The sequence below is a fragment of the Nerophis lumbriciformis genome, linkage group LG11, assembly GCF_033978685.3.
Source record: "Nerophis lumbriciformis linkage group LG11, RoL_Nlum_v2.1, whole genome shotgun sequence".
In the NCBI taxonomy this organism is placed as follows: Eukaryota; Metazoa; Chordata; class Actinopteri; order Syngnathiformes; family Syngnathidae; genus Nerophis; species Nerophis lumbriciformis.
Window position 1 is genome coordinate 24,414,905 of NC_084558.2, and position 19,010 is coordinate 24,433,914.

General features: G+C 40.5%; 1 protein-coding gene across 2 annotated transcripts in view; it reads right to left on the reverse strand.

Moving 5' to 3' along the window:
• Positions 1–14,975, reverse strand: part of LOC133610609 (1-phosphatidylinositol 4,5-bisphosphate phosphodiesterase delta-3-A-like) — a 54,637-nt gene extending 39,662 nt beyond the window's left edge. Inside the window, exons 1-2 of one of the 2 annotated variants that reach the window (XM_061967030.2) lie at positions 14,728–14,975; positions 4,758–4,813 (exon numbers count right to left, since the gene is read on the reverse strand). In XM_061967030.2, the coding sequence (XP_061823014.2) occupies positions 4,758–4,813; positions 14,728–14,824 (153 nt within the window). In that variant the 5' untranslated portion in view covers positions 14,825–14,975. The remainder of the gene's footprint in view (positions 1–4,757; positions 4,814–14,727) is intronic. The other variant, XM_061967031.2, reaches the window with a different exon arrangement.
• Between the last annotated feature and the right edge of the window lie 4,035 nt (positions 14,976–19,010).

Consider the following 19,010-nt stretch of genomic DNA (forward strand, 5'->3'; position numbering starts at 1 on the left):
TATTACAATAACCTGCCATTTATGGTGAACAAGATAAAAGTGAAGATAAAAAACACACATAGAACTCCACTTTTTTGACTATGAGTCTGTCAGTGTATCTAGTCTTCAGAGCCCCCAAAACACGACTCCAAAATAACACTAAGGTTATTAAACTACTTCAATTCAGTTTAAGTAGCACACCTGTAGTGGTGAGCTTTGCAAATTATACGGTATAGAAAATGTTTTTGTGTCAGCAATATTATAGCCATTGTTATTAAGAGTTTTATATTACAAATCTATCAAATAGTGTTATGATGCAACTTCAGTGTGAACTCTCCCACGCTCCAGTCGCATAATGGCGAATAGTGATGACGCTTGTCATATGGGTCATCCTTATTCACCGAAATAGACGCTTGACAAATTAGCAGAAACAGGCGAAAATAATGTTTTAGGAACTCACGTCAATTAATGTTGCACCACTGATCGCCAACACGCTCTTTAGAGCAAACTAATGTCCCCAAAACTACGGGAGACATCTTCTTTCATTATCTTCTCTGCAGTTCAGAAAATGTTGACTTTGATTGCACAGAAGTCTTGACATTGCAACAAATGCGCCAGTACTGAGACGACTAGAACTGAAGCATGCTTATTTCCGGGTTTACTTGCGTAAACACTGCAGGATGTACGACGTCATGATGCCATGTCTGTATTTGGGTCAGTTTGCATTCACATTGGAATCTGGACATTTTTTTTGTAATGTGAACGACTACATAAAAATATCAGATTTGACCAAAAAAAATCTGAATTGGACATCCTACCCTAATGCACTGAACGTAGCCTTTATGCTGCTGCAGTCTTGCTAGACCTTGTTAAGGTAACAGTGAAAACATGGACTAGTAATGCGGGCCTTAGAATAGAGTAGAATAGAATAGAATATATCTTTATTGTCATTGTACATTGTACAACAAAATTGTATGCAAAACTAATTTAGTGCAAATTCATAATAACAGATAAAAACATAAGAACATAGATAAATAGATAAAAATACATAAAATACATAAAAATACCAAACACACAGCTCACATGCACAGTCATTATTGTCTTGTGTTCAGCGACACTATTGCTCTCGGGTAAAAAGTGTTCTTAAATCGGTTTGTCCGGCATTCTATTCTATTCTATTCGTTATTGATAGAACGGACTGGATTGGTTAGTAAGCATTGACAAAGGGTCTTCAAATGATTTATAATCATAGTGAATAATCACAGGTTATATTATTTATTTAAACTCACATTCCTGCATATTTTTATTGAATTGTTCTAAATTTTTTGGTTAAAAAAAAAAAAAAAAAAAAATCATAAATATTTTAGGGGTGCTTCAGACCCCTAAAACAGGCCTAACGACGCCAATGGCTCTTGTGTTACCTCCTTTTGTGTTCTTGATGTATCATTCTTGTTTTCATGTGTATCTTTCAGGACTGCGCAACAAGGAGTGGCCTCTTTATGACTTCTGTGCTGCTTTTTTGTGAACTTTTGGATCTGCCTTGGGAGAGCCATGGTTTGCACCAGGGACCAGATGCTTGCCCTTTGCCACACCGGAGTCTGTGTGGAGAGACCGACCGGGATGCGGAGGAAGAGACATGGGGATATACGAGCTTCATGGATGAATGAGCATGTATCGAACACTTGGGTCTGCCTGGATGGATTCTCACTCATCTGCACAAACTGGCAATTGGTCAAGATCTGGTGGGCAGGCTAGGAGAGAATCTGCTCTCTTGGTTGGGTCTGTTCTTGTCTTTAGCCGTGCTTCTCCCACCCCAGCAGATGGTGGCGTGGAGCCTTGCAGAAGCTTTTGACTAAGTTTACACTGCAGGCCAAAGTGGCCCAAATCAGATTTTTCAGGCCCCAATGTGGCCTCGACGTCACTTGGATGCGCACTTTGAGAAAGTGAAAAAAAAAGGAAGTTGACGGGGAGGAAGTCGCTACTACTATAAAATAAAAGTCGCAACACCTTAAAAAAAATGTGCATGAAAGTAAATGAAAGTAATATAATGTATGAATGGATGTATACCGTGCAATATATTTGGGACCGTTGTAATCTTTTTATGGCTGTTAAGTAGAGGAGACACAGACATCAGCGTGGATTTACGGGAGCTTTATTTTTCAACTCACATGTAAGCAAATGCGCCACAGCGTCAATTTCGGTTATTCAACAAAAGGTATTTCTTCCGAATCAAAATATATATTTATATATTACATAAAGACTATTATTTGCCCACTATTGACAAGTAATGCACCGAAAATTCTGTCTTAAATAAAAACCAAAACTGAATGTTGTGATGAAATATCCATTTCCGCTGGCGACTGCATCTTTCCGGCGCACACGAGTGATGTAGCTCACCCAAAGCTGACAAAAAATCTCATTCAGGTCACATTGTGTTTAGACTGAAGTCACATTTGAAAAGATTAGATTCCAATCAGATTCAGGGCTACCTCCTTATGTGGCCTGAATCTGATGCCAAAAGATAAGATTTGAAGCTCTTTGGAGCGTTTAAAAAAATCAGATCTGTCACTTGATGGCAAAAAAATCAGATTTGGTGTGCAGTGTAAACGGGGTCATTGAGGCATAAGTGGGTGTTGAAATTGTGTGTTTTTTTTGTCTATGCATAGTGCAATTGTATGTGCGTTATATGTATTGTTTATTGCTCTTTTTATTTATTTATTGTGTTTTACTTTTGTAGCTGTATGTAGAAATGTCATCGCTGAAGTGGCAGCTGTTTGCATCAACTCTGTACTTGTTTAATGCTTAAATCTTTCCCTCAGAGAGCACAGCCTACCTTGTGTGTTAAACATACTTGGCCAATAAAGCTCATTCTGATTCAGGGTGTCGAATCTTTTTCAAAGGAGGGTCGCATACCGAAAAAATAGAAGGACGCGTGACCATTATGACATTCTTCACCTTTTCTTCACTAAACACACTACAAATAATTGAAGGTACAGAGCTTGAAAGATTAATTAGATTAAATGTTTAATGAACCTTTCAGAAACCTAGTATTTTACAGTATTCAATGAAAAACAACAAAAACTAGACGAAGTGGCTGGGGAGAGGGAAGTCTGGGCTTCCCTGCTTAGGCTGCTGCCCCCGCGACCCGACCTCGGATAAGCGGAAGAAGATGGATGGATGGATGGGTCTTGTCAAGATTTTTTTTGGTAAAACAGAACATTTGAAAATGAATGAATAATAATAATCATATTTTTGGACTAAAACACAATTTTGGTTATACAGCTCCTACATTAGTGGTGTATGCATCCCCCCTTTGGTTGCGCTTTTTTTTTTTTTTTTTATCAAGGACAGCAAAGACATAAACCTGATATATAGTGGTGCCCAAAGCATTTTTAAATACTGTTGGGCAACATATGCTATGCTAACTTTTTCATGTAAATGTTTTCTTCACTGTGGCCCTAAACTGAGGTGTCCAAACTTTTTCCACCAAGGGCCGCATACTGAAACATCAAAAGATGCAGGGGCATTTTTTTTTCTTCAAAAAAACAGACGCTATACACATTTAAACAATACATCTTAGCTTTTAGCTTTGTATTATAAGTGGAAAAGTGTATGATTATTAGTATTAAAATGTCCGTTTTTTTCTCATGACATTACTTACTATCACTCTTTTTTTTCTTACATTTTTACTGTTTTTTGTTTGATTTTATCTCGACAATATTTGGCGGGCCAAAAAAATTCGAGCTGCGAGCCGCACTTTTGGACACCCTTGCCCTAGCGTTCTTGTAGGCATCTTTTATCTTTTATTTGGCACTTACACTGCTAGCCATCCGTCTAACTCAGGGGTCCCCAAACTTTTTGACTCGAGGGCTGCATTGGGTTAAAAAATGTTTTGCCGGGGGCCGGGCTGTGTATATATATATATTCCGAGCGTGATGATGTCATGTTATCAATGGGAAAATGCATTTTTAGACAATATGATTTGCCTGAGCGGCTAGGAGACACAGAGAGTAACAAGCGGTAGAAAATGAATTAGAAAGAACAGATTTAAACAAATAATAATATTTTGAAAAAAAAAATATATATATATATATATATATATATATATATATAAAAAAAAATGTTTTATATATATATATATATATATATATATATATATATATATATATATATATATATATATATATATATATATATATTTATATATATATATATATATATATATTTCAAAATATTATTATTTGTTTAAATCTGTCCTTTCTAATTCATTTTCTACCGCTTGTTACTCTCTGTGTCTCCTAGCCGCTCAGGCAAATCATATTGTCTAAAAATGCATTTTCCCATCAATAACAATATTTTATTAATTTTTTTATTTTTATTTTTTCACTTGGGACTTCCCGCGGGCCGGATTTTGGACACTGGCGGGCCGGATCCAGGGACCCCAGGTCTAACTAATTCTGCAGCCTATCCCAACTGAGAGGTGGGGTCCTCCCCCACTGGCCAATAGGAACTCATATGCATTCACACTTACATACTCTCTTATGAACAATTTAAACTCTGCAATTTAACATAAAATGCAAGCACTGCAGCGGGAACATGCAGGGGAAGCACAGAAAGGTCAAAGCTAAAGGTTCTGGTTGTAGAGAAGGCAGTACACCACCTAAGCAAGCCCACAACACAAAGGTCTGGGGCTGAAACACAAAAAAAACAAAAAAAACCTCCTTGCTGTGCGCTAACCCACCTCTGAAAGTGACTACTTTGAATAGTTTCAACATTACCTTTACCATACTGGAACCCTGCAACATCCACTTGACATCTTCATCATCCTGCACTCCTTCAAACACAAAACAGCACAAATATAAGGTGATGATGTTCACGTTGTGTATATCCTACTCAATAACATTTCAATAAGGCAGAAGTCGAACCCAATTACTGTCAAATATTGCTGAATAAGTGGAACACGGGTCACTGTATTGGCCTACCTTTTAAAAAATGGACACAATTCCAGTACCCAAACATTTGACAGAGGAAAGTCCTTTTAAAAGTGCAAGCTGAAATGATAATGTGAGATGCCTCGGCTGGAATCTCCTGTTATGAATAAATGTGTAATACACACTTGTCCTGAATTGGTTCTCCTGGGTTTGTATCTTTAAGGTGGCAGGTTGGGGGCCTCAAGACCAACACATGCATACGCATGGCAGAGTCGACTGTATTGAAATCGATCCTCCACAGTTACCAACAGCCTCTCAGAGTACCGCCAAACATTCATTCATATGTACACACCAGTGTGGGCGGCACTTGAGAAAAGTGTCTTGTACAAAGTGTTATGATTTAGATTGCCTTTAAGGATTATTTATAGAATATTCATGCATAATAAAGATGAGTATGCTTGCAATTACATATAAGATTAACGTATGTTGAAACTTTTGACCCACTTTGAATGATGACTCAGCAAATGCCGACTTATGACTGACTTTAAGTTCTAATTAGGGTTGTACGGTATTAGTATAGTACCGCGATACTAATGAATCATATTCGGTACCGCCTCTGAAAAGTACCGGTCCCACACCCTGCAGGATGAGGAATAGCTAAATATGTTTCACGACACACCGTAGCTCACCGGCGTCAAAATGTAAACAAATGCCTTTGGTGGATCTACACCTAACATCCACTGTAATGATACCAAATACAGTAGTGTATCCAGTCGATACTACTATGAATGGGAAAAGAGAAATAGGGCAAGCACATTGTTCTTCAATAGACTGGTTGCCATACACTTTGCTAAGTCACTGAATGAGTCTGATCAAATCCCTGGTTAGCACTATGCTCAGACGAGACTTGTGTGGTCATCAATGGAGAGACAGATAAGGTAATCAGAAGCTGACAACAGCTATGTGCTTGCCTTATGAAAGTCCCCCAACTCACTACAGTATGAAAGCTGAAAGAATTTGACAATCGGGGTTCTTGCCTTCACAACGACCCAAAAAGCCTCTGTAAGTGTATGTCTTTGTGTGGATGCAGATACTTGTAACTGATAGAACATTAAAACGAGTGTTTGACAAGGTTTCTTCTCCCTTGCATGTGGCAAGTGGATCTAGTCCAGGTTATTGGAATCCATTGCAGAACAAAGGACACAAACATGGTGGCTGGAATAGAGAACCCCAGAGTTTGAACCACCAACCCTCCAGTTTTTGGATGACCTTCTGTACCTCCTGAACCACTGCTGCCTATTTTGGAGTTGTTCCGTTATGAACATTTGTTAAATATAACTGTGGAGGAGTGACAATCAGAGAGGACAAAATGGCCATAAATATTATCAGTGAATATGTTCTCTATTTTTGACTATCCCGATCGACCGTCATTAAAGATAAAGAGTATTAATATTCAATAAAGCTACAGTCGTCATTGATTCCATCCTGTTACAAGATCTGGTAAGAAAAGAGGAGATTATCCTTCCTGACTAGCCTGGGACAATATTTTATATACCTTTGATTTAATCTGTCATATATTACAAAATGTTTTTCTTAACTGGGTAAATGGTAAATAGATTTTACTTGTATAGCGTTTTCTACTTCCAAAGTATTCAAAGCACTTTGACACTGTTTCCACATTTACGTATTGATGACGCAGCATCAGGAGCAACTTGAGGTTCAGTATCTTGCTCAGGGAGACTTCGACATGGTCACAGAGGTACTGTGGATCAAACCCGCAACTTTCAGGTTGGGAGACAACGCTCTACCACATGAGCCATGCTGCACCATTTTTTTTATTTTTTTTTAATAATAATATCTAATAATAATAATATCAGAATTTCTAGGCGCAGTCAAGGTGTTGAAGGGATCCGGTTTGGTGGCTGCACGATTAGGTCTCTGCTTTTTGCAGATGATGTGGTCCTGATGGCTTCATCTGGCTAGGATCTTCAGCTCTCGCTGGATCGGTTCGCAGCCGAGTGTGAAGCGACTGGGATGAGAATCAGCACCTCCAAGTCCGAGTCCATGGTTCTCGCCCGGAAAAGGGTGGAGTGCCATTGGGGAGGAGACCCTGCCCCAAGTGGAGAAGTTCAAGTACCTTGGAGTCTTGTTCACGAGTGAGGGAAGAGTGGATCGTGAGATCGACAGACGGATCGGTGCGGCGTCTTCAGTAATGCGGACGCTGTATCGATCCGTTGTGGTGAAGAAGGAGCTGAGCCGGAAGGCAAAGCTCTCAATTTACCGGTCGATCTACGTTCCCATCCTCACCTATGGTCATGAGCTTTGGGTTATGACCGAAAGGACAAGATCACGGGTACAAGCAGCCGAAATGAGTTTCCTCCGCCGGGTGGCGGCGTTCTCCCTTAGAGATAGGGTGAGAAGCTCTGCCATCCAGGGGGAGCTCAAAGTAAAGCAGTTGCTCCTCCACATCGAGAGGAGCCAGATGAGGTGGTTCGGGCATCTGGTCAGGATGCCACCCGAACGCCTCCCTCGGGAGGTGTTTAGGGCACGTCCAACCGGTAGGAGGCCACGGGGAAGACCCAGGACACATTGGGAAGACTATGTCTCCCGGCTGGCCTGGGAACGCCTCGGGATCCCCCGGGAAGAGCTGGACGAAGTGGCTAGGGAGAGGGAAGTCTGGGCTTCCCTGCTTAGGCTGCTGCCCCCGCAACCCGACCTCGGATAAGCGGAAGAAGATGGATGGATGGATGGAAATAATAATATCTATCCTATAGAAAAAAAAATTACGCAATTAAAAGAACTAATTTGTTTTGGTGTATGCTGGCTCCAATCAGCCCCTTAAAGGGCAAACCCAACTTTTCTTACCTATTGGTACCTTTTGTGTGTATTTGGGATCTGCATAAGTCATGAAAATGTGAAGTCAAACCATGGAGTCATAGCGGAGATATTTATAAAACAATATTGCCTTCATTCATACTTCCTACAAAAAAAACATTGTGAATTTGCCTCATATGTGTAGTTTTTCCCTCTTGGTGACATCAGCAGATATCTCCATATGGTAAAGTTTTACGCTAAGATCTTTCCCCGAGTCCGATATTGTAGTCAGACGTTGTAGTCAATAAGTTCCTTCTTATCCATCATTGTGGGAAAGACTGCTCGTACATGCACATGCATCCTCCGCTGTTGCCATTTCTAATACAAAGTAGTGTATAGTTTGAACTTATATCTGTCAGTAGGTGCCATATGAAAGTGCTGCAAACTACAACATGGCTGATGGGGGCACACTCAAAGTGGAGGCACGTAAATAAGACTGCCCAAAAAAACGGCACATCCTGAAGACGTGGTCGAAAAGCGGCTTGAGGATGGTCTGTAAAAAGTAATCAATGCAACATTTTGACCAGAAAAACCACAATTACATGTTATGTAGACCACAAGGAAGTGTTTTGAATGTAGAAAAAAAATCTGAATGTGACCCCTTTGAGTGATTCTCCATCGTCTGCCATGCAGTGCATTGCGGTCGCTTCCTTCTCACAGCAAAGTGTGCGTAACTGTGCCAGTTTGCACAAAACTTCCAAAAGTGCTAAATATAGATGCAAAAAGAGTAGCAGATACCATATCTATGGAGGTTCATTTGTGTCTTTATTACAAAAGCTTTTTTTTTAAACAGATTTTATGTAACTCAATTTTTTGCATTTTAATTTTGTAGACAAGTCGCCACATCATCGCAGGGCCAACACAGATAGACAGACAACATTCACACTCACATTCACCCACTAGGGCCAATTTAGTGTTGCCAATCAACCTATCCCCAGGTGCATGTCTTTGGAGGTGGGAGGAAGCTGGAGTACCCGGAGGGAACCCACGCAGTCGCAGGGAAACATGCAAACTCGACACAGAAAAATCCTCAGCCCGGGATTTAAACCCAGGACCATCTTGCTGTGAGGCACAAGTGCTACCCCCTGTTAAAATACAGTGTTTTAAAATTCACTCACTACATTAGTCTGATTTCTCATGCTCTCTCTCTAATGGGACTATTGGTCATACACCATGTGCTGGGAGGCTCAGAATTCACAGCACTTCACTTTTTCCACCTTTTGTTATGTCACAGCCTTATTCTAAAATGGAATACATAATTTTTTGTCCTTAAAATTCGACAGACAATACCCCATAATTACAATGTGATGTTTTTTTTAAATTGCAACTTTCTAAAAAAAAATAACCAAAAAACACATGCAAATAAGTATTCACAGCCTTTGCTCGATACATGCATCTTTAGCAGCAATTACAGTCTCAAGTCTTTTTGAATACGATGTCACAAGCTTGGCACACCTATCTTTGGGCAGTTTGGCCCATTCCTCTTTGCAGCACCTCTCACGCTCCATCAGGTTGGATGGGAAGTGTTGGTTTTCATACAAGATGGTTCTGTACATTGCTGCATTCATCTTAGTCTAGCCAGGGAGTTGACCAAGAACATGTTGGTCACTCTGTCAGGGCTACTGCATTTCTCTGTGGAGAGAGGAGAACTTTCCAGAAGGACAACCATCTCTGCAGCAATCTACCAATCAGGCCTGCATGGTAGAGACCAAGGCCATTTCTTAGTAAAAAGTTTGCACCTGAAAGACTCTCAAGACCATGAGAAACTAAAATCTCTGCTCTGCTGAGACAAAGATTGAAGTCTTTGGCGTGAATGTCAGGCATCATGTTTGGAGGAAACCAAGCACCGCTCATCACCAGGCCAATACCATCCCTACAGTGAAGCATGGTGGTGGCAGCATCATGCTTCCAGTAGCAGGAACTGGGAGACCAGCCAGGATAGAGGGAAAGATGAATGCAGCAATGTAGCGACATCCTGGATGAAAACCAACACATCTCATCATACTTGATGGAGCTTGAGAGGTGCTGCAAAGAGGAATGTGTGAAACTGCCCAAAGATAGGTGTGCCAAGCTTGTGGCTTCGTATATAAAAAGACCTGAAGCTGTAATTGCTGCCATGGATGCATCAACAAAGTACTGAGCAAGTGAATATTTATGCACATTTATTTTTAAATTTTTTAATACATTTGCAAATTTTAAAAAAAACATTCAAATTATCATTAATTTTGAGGAGAAAAACGAATTAATTCCATTTTGGAATAAGGCTATAACATAACAACTGTGAATACTTTCCTGATGCACTGTACATCTCCTCCACACAGTATTGTGGGCGTTCTGATCATCATGTATGTTGCATACACATTAAGACATTCACGCAAAATGCACTGCACTCACTATTGCTCATTAAGATATGCAATCTTCAGCACGCACTCTTAGTAAATCAGCTTTGCTTGTGTTATGGAGTTTGAACTTGTTCCATTACACGCAAACCCTTAGTAGATAAAGCCCCAAATGTAACTGTGGAGAAGCAATCAATATATATTCAACTACAGTACAAAGCTTGTTTGTGCCCGCCCACTTCTCAAAGATTAACATAGTTGATGTTTGTCAAAGCTTTCTTCAAGGACAGAATTGTTTTTTTAAATATAAGGAATAAACCAAATTGTCTGCCAATATTAAGAAGTAATGTATAATAAAAAAGTCATCAATATTTTGTGCACATGTGACAGAAAAACAACTAAATCTGTCGTATCACACAGGTATATGATGTAAAAAAGTTACATCAAATGTGTGTAAAAAGATGGGAGGGGCTCCCTCAGAAACTTATAATAGCTCACACATGCTCATGGAGTCACATCATAGTCTAAACTCAGACCACTAATGTGTACTTCTCGTTGATCTAACAGCCACCAAATTACAAGACACGTGTACATTTTGGTTTGGGTGCAATCACTGCATGTTTCTCTGAGAAGTCTTACACCTCCTTTAGGAACAGACCAATATGGACATTTGGACGGTTCACCAGAAATGTGTTGAACCCACCAACAGCTGAACTACAAAAATCAATATTTGAAAAAAATACCTTACACAAAGTCAATTAAAATTCATCTAGTAGTTTTCTATTCCACCGATGATGCTTCATCCTTTTCATCAACACTTTATTAGCATTCAACAAGCATTTAGTAAACACTGAATTCATAATTTATAAAGCACATTTCTGACATTAATACTCATTAGTATGCAGTCCATTAACAGTTATGCATGTTTTACTCATTAATGCAGTGTTTTTCAACCACTGTGCCGCGGCACACTAGTGTGCCGTGAGATACAGTCTGGTGTGCCGTGGGAGATGATGTAATTTCACCTATTTGGATTAAAAATATTTTTTGAAAACCAGTAATTATATTCTGAAAACGATGTGTTGTTGTTGAGTGTTTGTGCTGTCTAGATCTCAGCAGAGTCACTGTGTAATACTCTTCCATATCAGTAGGTGGCAGCAGGTAGCTAATTGCTTTGTAGTTGTCGGAAATAGCGGGAGGCAGTGTGCAGGTAAAAAGGTTAAGGTTAAATGCTTAAACCAAAAATACACAAAAGGTGAGTGCCCCTAAGAAAAGGCATTGAAGCTTAGGGAAGGCTATGCAGAACAAAACTAAAACTGAACTGGCTACAAAGTAAACAAAAACAGAATGCTGGACGACAGCAAAGACTTACTGTGGAGCAAAGACGGCGTTCACAATGTACATCCCAACATGACGTGACAATCAACAAAGAAGGATAAAAACAACTGAAATATTCTTGATTGCTAAAACAAAGTAGATGCGGGAAATATCGCTCAAAGGAAGACATGAAACTGCTACAGGAAAATACCAAAAAAAGAGAAAAAGACACCAAAATAGTAGCGCAAGACAAGAAGTAAAACACTACACACAGGAAAACAGCCAAAAAGTCCAAATAAGTCAAGGTGTGATGTGACAGGTGGTGACAGTACACCTACTTTGAGACAAGAGCTATATTGATACATGCTTGGTTATGCTTTAAAGTCATATCCAACAATTGCGACAATTACTTTTTTAATGTCAACTGAGTTTAATTTTTGAGTGATTTCTGTTGGTGGTGTGCCTCCAAAATGTGCCTTGGCTCAAAAAAGGTTGAAAAACACTGCATTAATGTATTAATAATCTCATCAATAAAAAGGCTTAATGGTTACATTTTTTTTTAACTTAATAAATGATTGATTCAGCATTTCTACATTATATTTAGGTATTGTCAACGGTTTGTTAGATCATTTAGAAAGTGCATGTGAATAAGACATTTAATAATATCTCTAGACCAGTGGTTCTTAACCTTGTTGGAGGTACCGAACCCCACCAGTTTCATATGCGCATTCACCGAACCATTCTTTAGGGAAAAATAAAATGTTTTTTTTCATATTCAAGACAAAGTTATACTGTATGTTTTTTACTGGTGCACCAAATGAACTGTGCATGAACATCACCTTGTTCAAAGAACAAAACCAATACAGTGCATGAACTCACAACAAATTACACACCTGCAAATCAGATGGAAAATTAGAGGGCACATTGTTTGGGGGTATCCATAATACGCCGATAGAGAGAAGTTTTAGTTACACGATGAGTCGGGTGTGTCTTGACCTTCGAACCCCTGAGACCGACTCACCCAACCCGTAGGGTTCGATCAAACCCAGGTTAAGAACCACTGCTCTAGACATACTGTACATGCACTTATACAGTATTCAGACATGGACTAATGGTTGTAATGATAACTGTCTCCATCCATCAACTGCATATTAATCAGTATTCAGTCAAAAATATGCATTATGAATTCAGCATTTACTATCCATCTATTTTCTACCGCTTGTCCCTTTCGGGGTCGCGGGGGGTGCTGGAGCCTATCTCAGCTGCATTCGGGCGGATGGCGGGGTACACCCTAAACAAGTCGCCACCTCCACCCATCCATCCATCCATCCATTTTCTACCGCTTGTCCCTTTCGGGGTCGAGGGGGGTGCTGGAGTCTATCTCAGCTACATTCGGGGGGAAGGCGGGATACACCCTGGACAAGTCGCCACCTCATCAATGCTTAATAGTGTGTACTAATCATAAAGTGTTACCATCAACTCTATTGGTTATTCTGTTCAGGGTCACATGAACATATAACTTGTTATATGAAAAAAAAATACATTAAAAAAAATACAACTTATATTTGAAAACTTCTAATAAAGCCAGAAATATTGGGGTTATTTTAGATTCTGATTTACATTTCGACAGTCACATCAAATCAGTAACAAAATCGGCCTACTATCACCTCAAAAATGTAACAAGACTTAGAGGGCTCATGTCAGCTCAAGACTTAGAAAAACTTGTACATGCCTTTATTACCAGTAGGCTAGACTATTGTAATGGTCTCCTTGCAGGTCTTCCCAAAAAAACTGTCAGGCAGCTACAGCTTGTTCAGAACGCTGCTGCTAGAGTTCTAACAAAGACCAAAAAATGTGAGCACATTACACCAATTCTTAAATCCTTACATTGGCTCCCTGTACATCAGAGAATTGATTTCAAAATCCTCCTGCTCACATATAAATCACTACATGGTCTAGGGCCGAAGTATATCACTGATATGCTCCCACTATATAAGCCCTCTAGATCACTAAGATCTTCTGAGACCAATCTGTTAGCGATTCCCAGAGTAAACTCAAATCAAGGGTGAGCATCATTCAGTCACTATGCAACAAATAGCTGGAATAAACTTCCTGAAGATGTCAGACTTTCCCCAACTCTGACTACTTTTAAAACTAGACTGAAAACTTTTAAAGTTAAAAAGTTAAAGTACCAATGATTGTCACACACACACTAGGTGTGGCGAGATTATTCTCTGCATTTGACCCATCACCCTTGATCACCCCCTGGGAGGTGAGGGGAGCAGTGGGCAGCAGCGGTGGCTGCGCCGGGGAATCATTTTGGTGATTTAACCCCCAATTCCAACCCTTGATGCTGAGTGCCAAGCAGGGAGGTAATGGGTCCCATTTTTATAGTCTTTGGTATGACTCGGCCGGGATTTGAACTCCCAACCTACCGATCTCAGGATGGACACTCTAACCACTAGGCCACTGAGTAGGTGTTATGTTCACCTTAGCTTTCAGCTAAATCTTTTAATCTTTTAACTTTTAACGTCCGCACTGTTTTTATTTTTATTGTCTGCATTTTTAATTTTGCTTTTATTTTCTTTCATTTCACTTTGTTGTCTGTGTGTGAAGCACTTTGAGTCTGCCTTGTGTATGAAAAGTGCTATACAAATAAAGTTGCCTTGCCTTGCCTATAATGGCCCAATCCAAAACAAAATGCAAACCCAAATATTTAGACATCACTGGGTTTTATCCACTTGATTTTTTTAATATATCATGTTCAACATTTAATAATATTTGACAAGCGGTAGAAAATGGATAGATTTTTTTAAATAATTATTTAACAATTATTATTTATAGCTGAGATAGGCTCCATGCAGCATCCCCGCCACCCCGAAAGGGACAAGCGGCAGAAAATGGATGGATATATATATGTACGACAGTATTGTTGTATTACCTGATTAATTCATCTATTTTGGTATGCACAGACTTTAGGGACACCATACATACATACTGATAACGGTATGAGATGGCAGGAAATTGGTCCATTTTTATTTGAAGGTAATGTTGTGAGCAGCAATAAATGTGAGTTTATCCTTAAATCTATTATAAATAGCTATATCAAACGTAACTAGATACTGACTGTGTAAATGGATTTACTTGTGTAATTAGATTTAAAAAACGATTTCATGCATGTTTTTTTTCTAAGATGGTCGAATCATTAGCAGAAATAGCCTGGCTGAATAGCAATTAGCAGCGCTGGTGTTTTACAACCTTGGGATTAAGGACCAACAAAGACTTACCGAGATTCCCGAGAAGATCAATGACCTTCGCATCGGGCGTCTTGTTTTTTCTTTTGCTCCGCAAGGGTGCTGAGGTCGTTTTTCTGGCCAACATCATGGAAGGATGCTGCCTTTTCTTTGACAAACGCCGTCCTTGTCGGCGAGTGGACCTCGCATCTCTTGTGTGTTTAAAAGGGTCACGTTAATTCTTCGCCGACAAACCTTCTTCCTGGTGACGTCACAAATCCATCTCACTGCATTTACATGAGGAGCTCACGTCAAGCTCCGTGGACATAACACCAGAAGTGCACGCGTCATTTTCAAAATAAAACAAAATTACACAAAATCGGTAACTACTCTATTTCACATTCCATTTCCCTCCTACGTTTTAAAATGTGCTATCAGTCATTGTCAAAGTACAACATAGTGGTAACAATCACTAGCACTAATTGTAGGGTATTATACCGTGTGTTAGAATTCAACTGACCTATGTGAATCATTCAGGCATCAGTCGTGTTTATTTGTGTTCTTTTTTTTTACCCATTTACAGAATGTAGAATTAGGTTTAAATATAATTTACAATTACAATTTATGATGTTCATTTGTATAAATGTGAGTGTGAATGTTGTCTGTCTATCTGTGTTGGCCCTGCGATGAGGTGGCGACTTGTCCAGGGTGTACCCTGCCTTCCGCCCGATTGTAGCTGAGATAGGCTCCAGCACCCCCGCGACCCCGAAGGGAATAAGCGGTAGAAAATGGATGGATGGATAGATTTGTATGAATGTGAGTGTGAATGTTGTCTGTCTATCTGTGTTGGCCCTGCGATGAGGTGGCGACTTGTCCAGGGTGTACCCCGCCTTCCGCCCGAATGAAGCTGAGATAGGCTCCAGCACCCCCCGTGATCCTGGAAGGGACAAGCGGTAGAAAATGGATGGATGGATAGATTTGTATGAATGTGAGTGTGAATGTTGTCTGTCTATCTGTGTTGGCCCTGCGATGAGGTGGCGACTTGTCCAGGGTGTCCCCCGCCTTCTTCCTGAATGCAGCTGAGATAGGCTCCAGCACCCCCCGCGACCCAGGAAGGGACAAGCGGTAGAAAATGGATTGATGGATTTCAAATGTATTTACATATCACATATGTAGTTTTTACATAGATGGATGTACAAAGTTTGTATGCTAAATAGCATACTGTAGCGTCCCGGAAGAGTTGGTGCCGCGGGGAATTCCGGGAATTTGTTCTGTTTATTGATGTTTGGCCACAAACTGCGCACGCCTGTTGACTTGGTTTTTGGCCCAGCCCCAGAACCTGAAGTGAGAGGAGCACCGGGCCTGGACTACTACTATAACCTCGTGGAGCGACTGAGGGAGGCCCATGAGTTTGCACGCACCTGCCTGACGCAGGCTGGGATCCAACAGAAGCGAGTATATGACCTCCGCTGTCGAGGCCAGGACTTTGAACCAGGCGCGCAGGTCTGGGTCTACAACCCGGTGCGGAAGAAAGGACTCTCCCCAAAGCTCACTGGCTACTGGGTGGGACCCTGCGCGGTCCTCCGGAGGTTGTCCGACGTGGTCTATCGGATACGACTGGCACCTCGGAAACGGCTGGTTGTGCTGCACCGAGACCGCTTGGCCCCATACCAGCCATTGGCCCAGAGCCAGGAGCACTTAGAGTCAAACACACTGCCGGGGAGCAACGGGCACGCCGAGGTACCCCCCACTTCCGACCTACCAGCAGACAGTGGTAGCAGCCAGCCGCCACCAGAGGGGGGCCGACGGCGCGAGCTGCCTATGCACTTGTGGGACTTCGTGATGAACACATGGGCTGTTGGGGACAACGAACCCAGCTAGGTGAGGTCTGTGTAGCGTCCCAGAAGAGTTGGTGCTGCGGAGAATTCTGGGAATTTGTTCTGTTGTGTTTATGTTAAGTTCTTTGGTATGTTGTGGTGCAAATATTCTCCCGAAATGTGTTTGTCATTGTTGTTCAGTGTGGTTTCACTACATGGCACATGTTTATGACAGTGTTGGCGTTGTTTGTACGGCCACCCTTAGTGTGAAATGTATGCCTCTCGACTAAGTATGCACTTCGTTCACTTGTATTGGGTTGTGTTCAAGATTAAAATGTGTCATGTCTGTGTGATCATGTTTTGTTTGGCCATGTGCTTTTTGGATTTTGTCAGTTCCTGTTTTTTCACTGCCGTTTTGTTCCCATGACAACCCATTAGTTTTCACTTGTCCTCATTTCACGCACCTGATTCATTTGCACTCACGCACCTGTTGTTAATCATGTCTGTGTTATTTAAGCTTTTCATTTTCTGTTGGTCGGCCTGGCGACATCACATTCATGCTCTGCACTCTTGACACGCTGCTTACTCTGTCAAGGTCATAGTTCATGCTGCTCTTTTCTTGCCACGTAAGTTTTTTTGTTTATTCAAGCCATTGTTTTGTACCTCCGCTGTGAGCGCCTTTTGTTTGTTCCTTTTTTCCATAGTTCTGCCTTTGTGCGAGTTTTGTTTTATTAGCCAAGTTTGTTCCCCGCCTTGTGCGCGCCTTTTGTTTATACTTTTTATAATCTATTATTAAATCATGTATTTAACTTCACGCCATGTCTGGTCCAAATCCTTTGCACCATGGGAAAACAAACCACGCCAAAGTCCAAGTCTTGACAAAATGACCATTTAAAAGAGCTAAGATTATTCCGCGTGACAGCTTATCTTGACATCTTCAACCAAAGACCCTTACAACCCAGTCAACGCTACACAAAGGATTCATACAGTGGATAATTCCTTAGGCGTAAGTGGACCACGGATGGGTGGCTGACTGTAAGAGTATCAATTGTTTGAATCTGTTTGGCGGTTCGCATAATCTGATTTGTGTCTGGATGGAGATGGAAGGGGATAGTGAGGGGATGTATGGGGAAGGTATGGACATGGATAAGACTAGAGGGGAGCGAGGAAGGAAAAGAGGGGAGGCAATGACGGAAAGTCGAGTGCTAAAAGAGTGATCACGTGTTGTAACTGTGGGGGAATCACACAGCAGCTTATGGGGGCTGCATTATAAGGAAACAGGCAACAGAAGTACAGCAAATCAGAGTTGAAATAAATATTACATTTGCACAGGCAGTTAAAGTAAGACAACAAGAAAGAAATGAGAACAGTTCAAGTAATAAAAAACAAGAGGCAAAAATGCAGGAATTTCTATGGACAAACAAGTTGTGTTCCTGGCATATGTAATAAACTGTACAGAACAGGCAAGAAATAAGACTGAACAGATCAAAATAATGGTCAAGGCAGCAGCAAAGTTATTAAATGTGAAAGAACTATCTTGGGAACGGGTGCAAGGTGAACTACAGGGAGTGGATGAAAGGGAGTCATGTGACCACAATCCAAGGTCATGTTAATTGTTCAGTGGAATGGCTGAAGTTTAATAGCAAACGGACAGGAGGGATTTATTAAAAGTATGAAAACTAAACCACATGTAATCTGTATTCAAGAAACATGGCTGAAGCCAAAGTTGAACTTTATGATTAAAGTATTTATAACGATACACAAAAATAGGGATGATGGGCAAGGAGGGTGATGTGCCATATTCATTAAAGAAGACATCATAAAATATTAAAAATAACACAAGAACTAGAAATAGTAGGAGTAGAAATATGGAATGTTAAAGAAAGGTGTAAAGTGCTAAACTTCTATAATCCATGCAAGAAATGACAAAAAAGTCATTGAGAAACAATAGTCAAGCGCTGGAGTGGCATACCTTTTGGTGTGGTGACTTTAATGCACACAGCACAGTGTGGGCTGAAAGGATAACTGGAATAGGGAAATATTGGAAGCATTTTTGGAGGAGAAAGAATTGGTGTGTGTGTGAATGATGGGTCGGGAACACGTTTAGATTTACTTATGGGTAAAGAAACAGCAATAGATTTAACACAAGTGTCACGAGGGTTAGCAGGAAAGGGGGAGTGGAAAGTAAATAAAGACAGCACTATAGGAAGTCATCACTACCCAATTTTCATTCGCATGAACTTCAAGCCAACAGAAAAAACTATAAGAAGATGGAAGTACAATCATGCTGACTGGCAACAATTTAGAGAAGTTACAGACATTACATTAAAGGATATTGATATAAATCAAGATATTAAACAACTTAATACGGATATTACAAAGAGCATAATTGAGTATACCGAAGAGTAGGATAGGAAAAAGAAGGAAGATAGTGCCGTGGTGGACACAAGCGTGAACAGACGCAATAAAAGAACGGAATAAAGCATTTAAAATATTAAGAAGAACACTTTATTTTCAGGA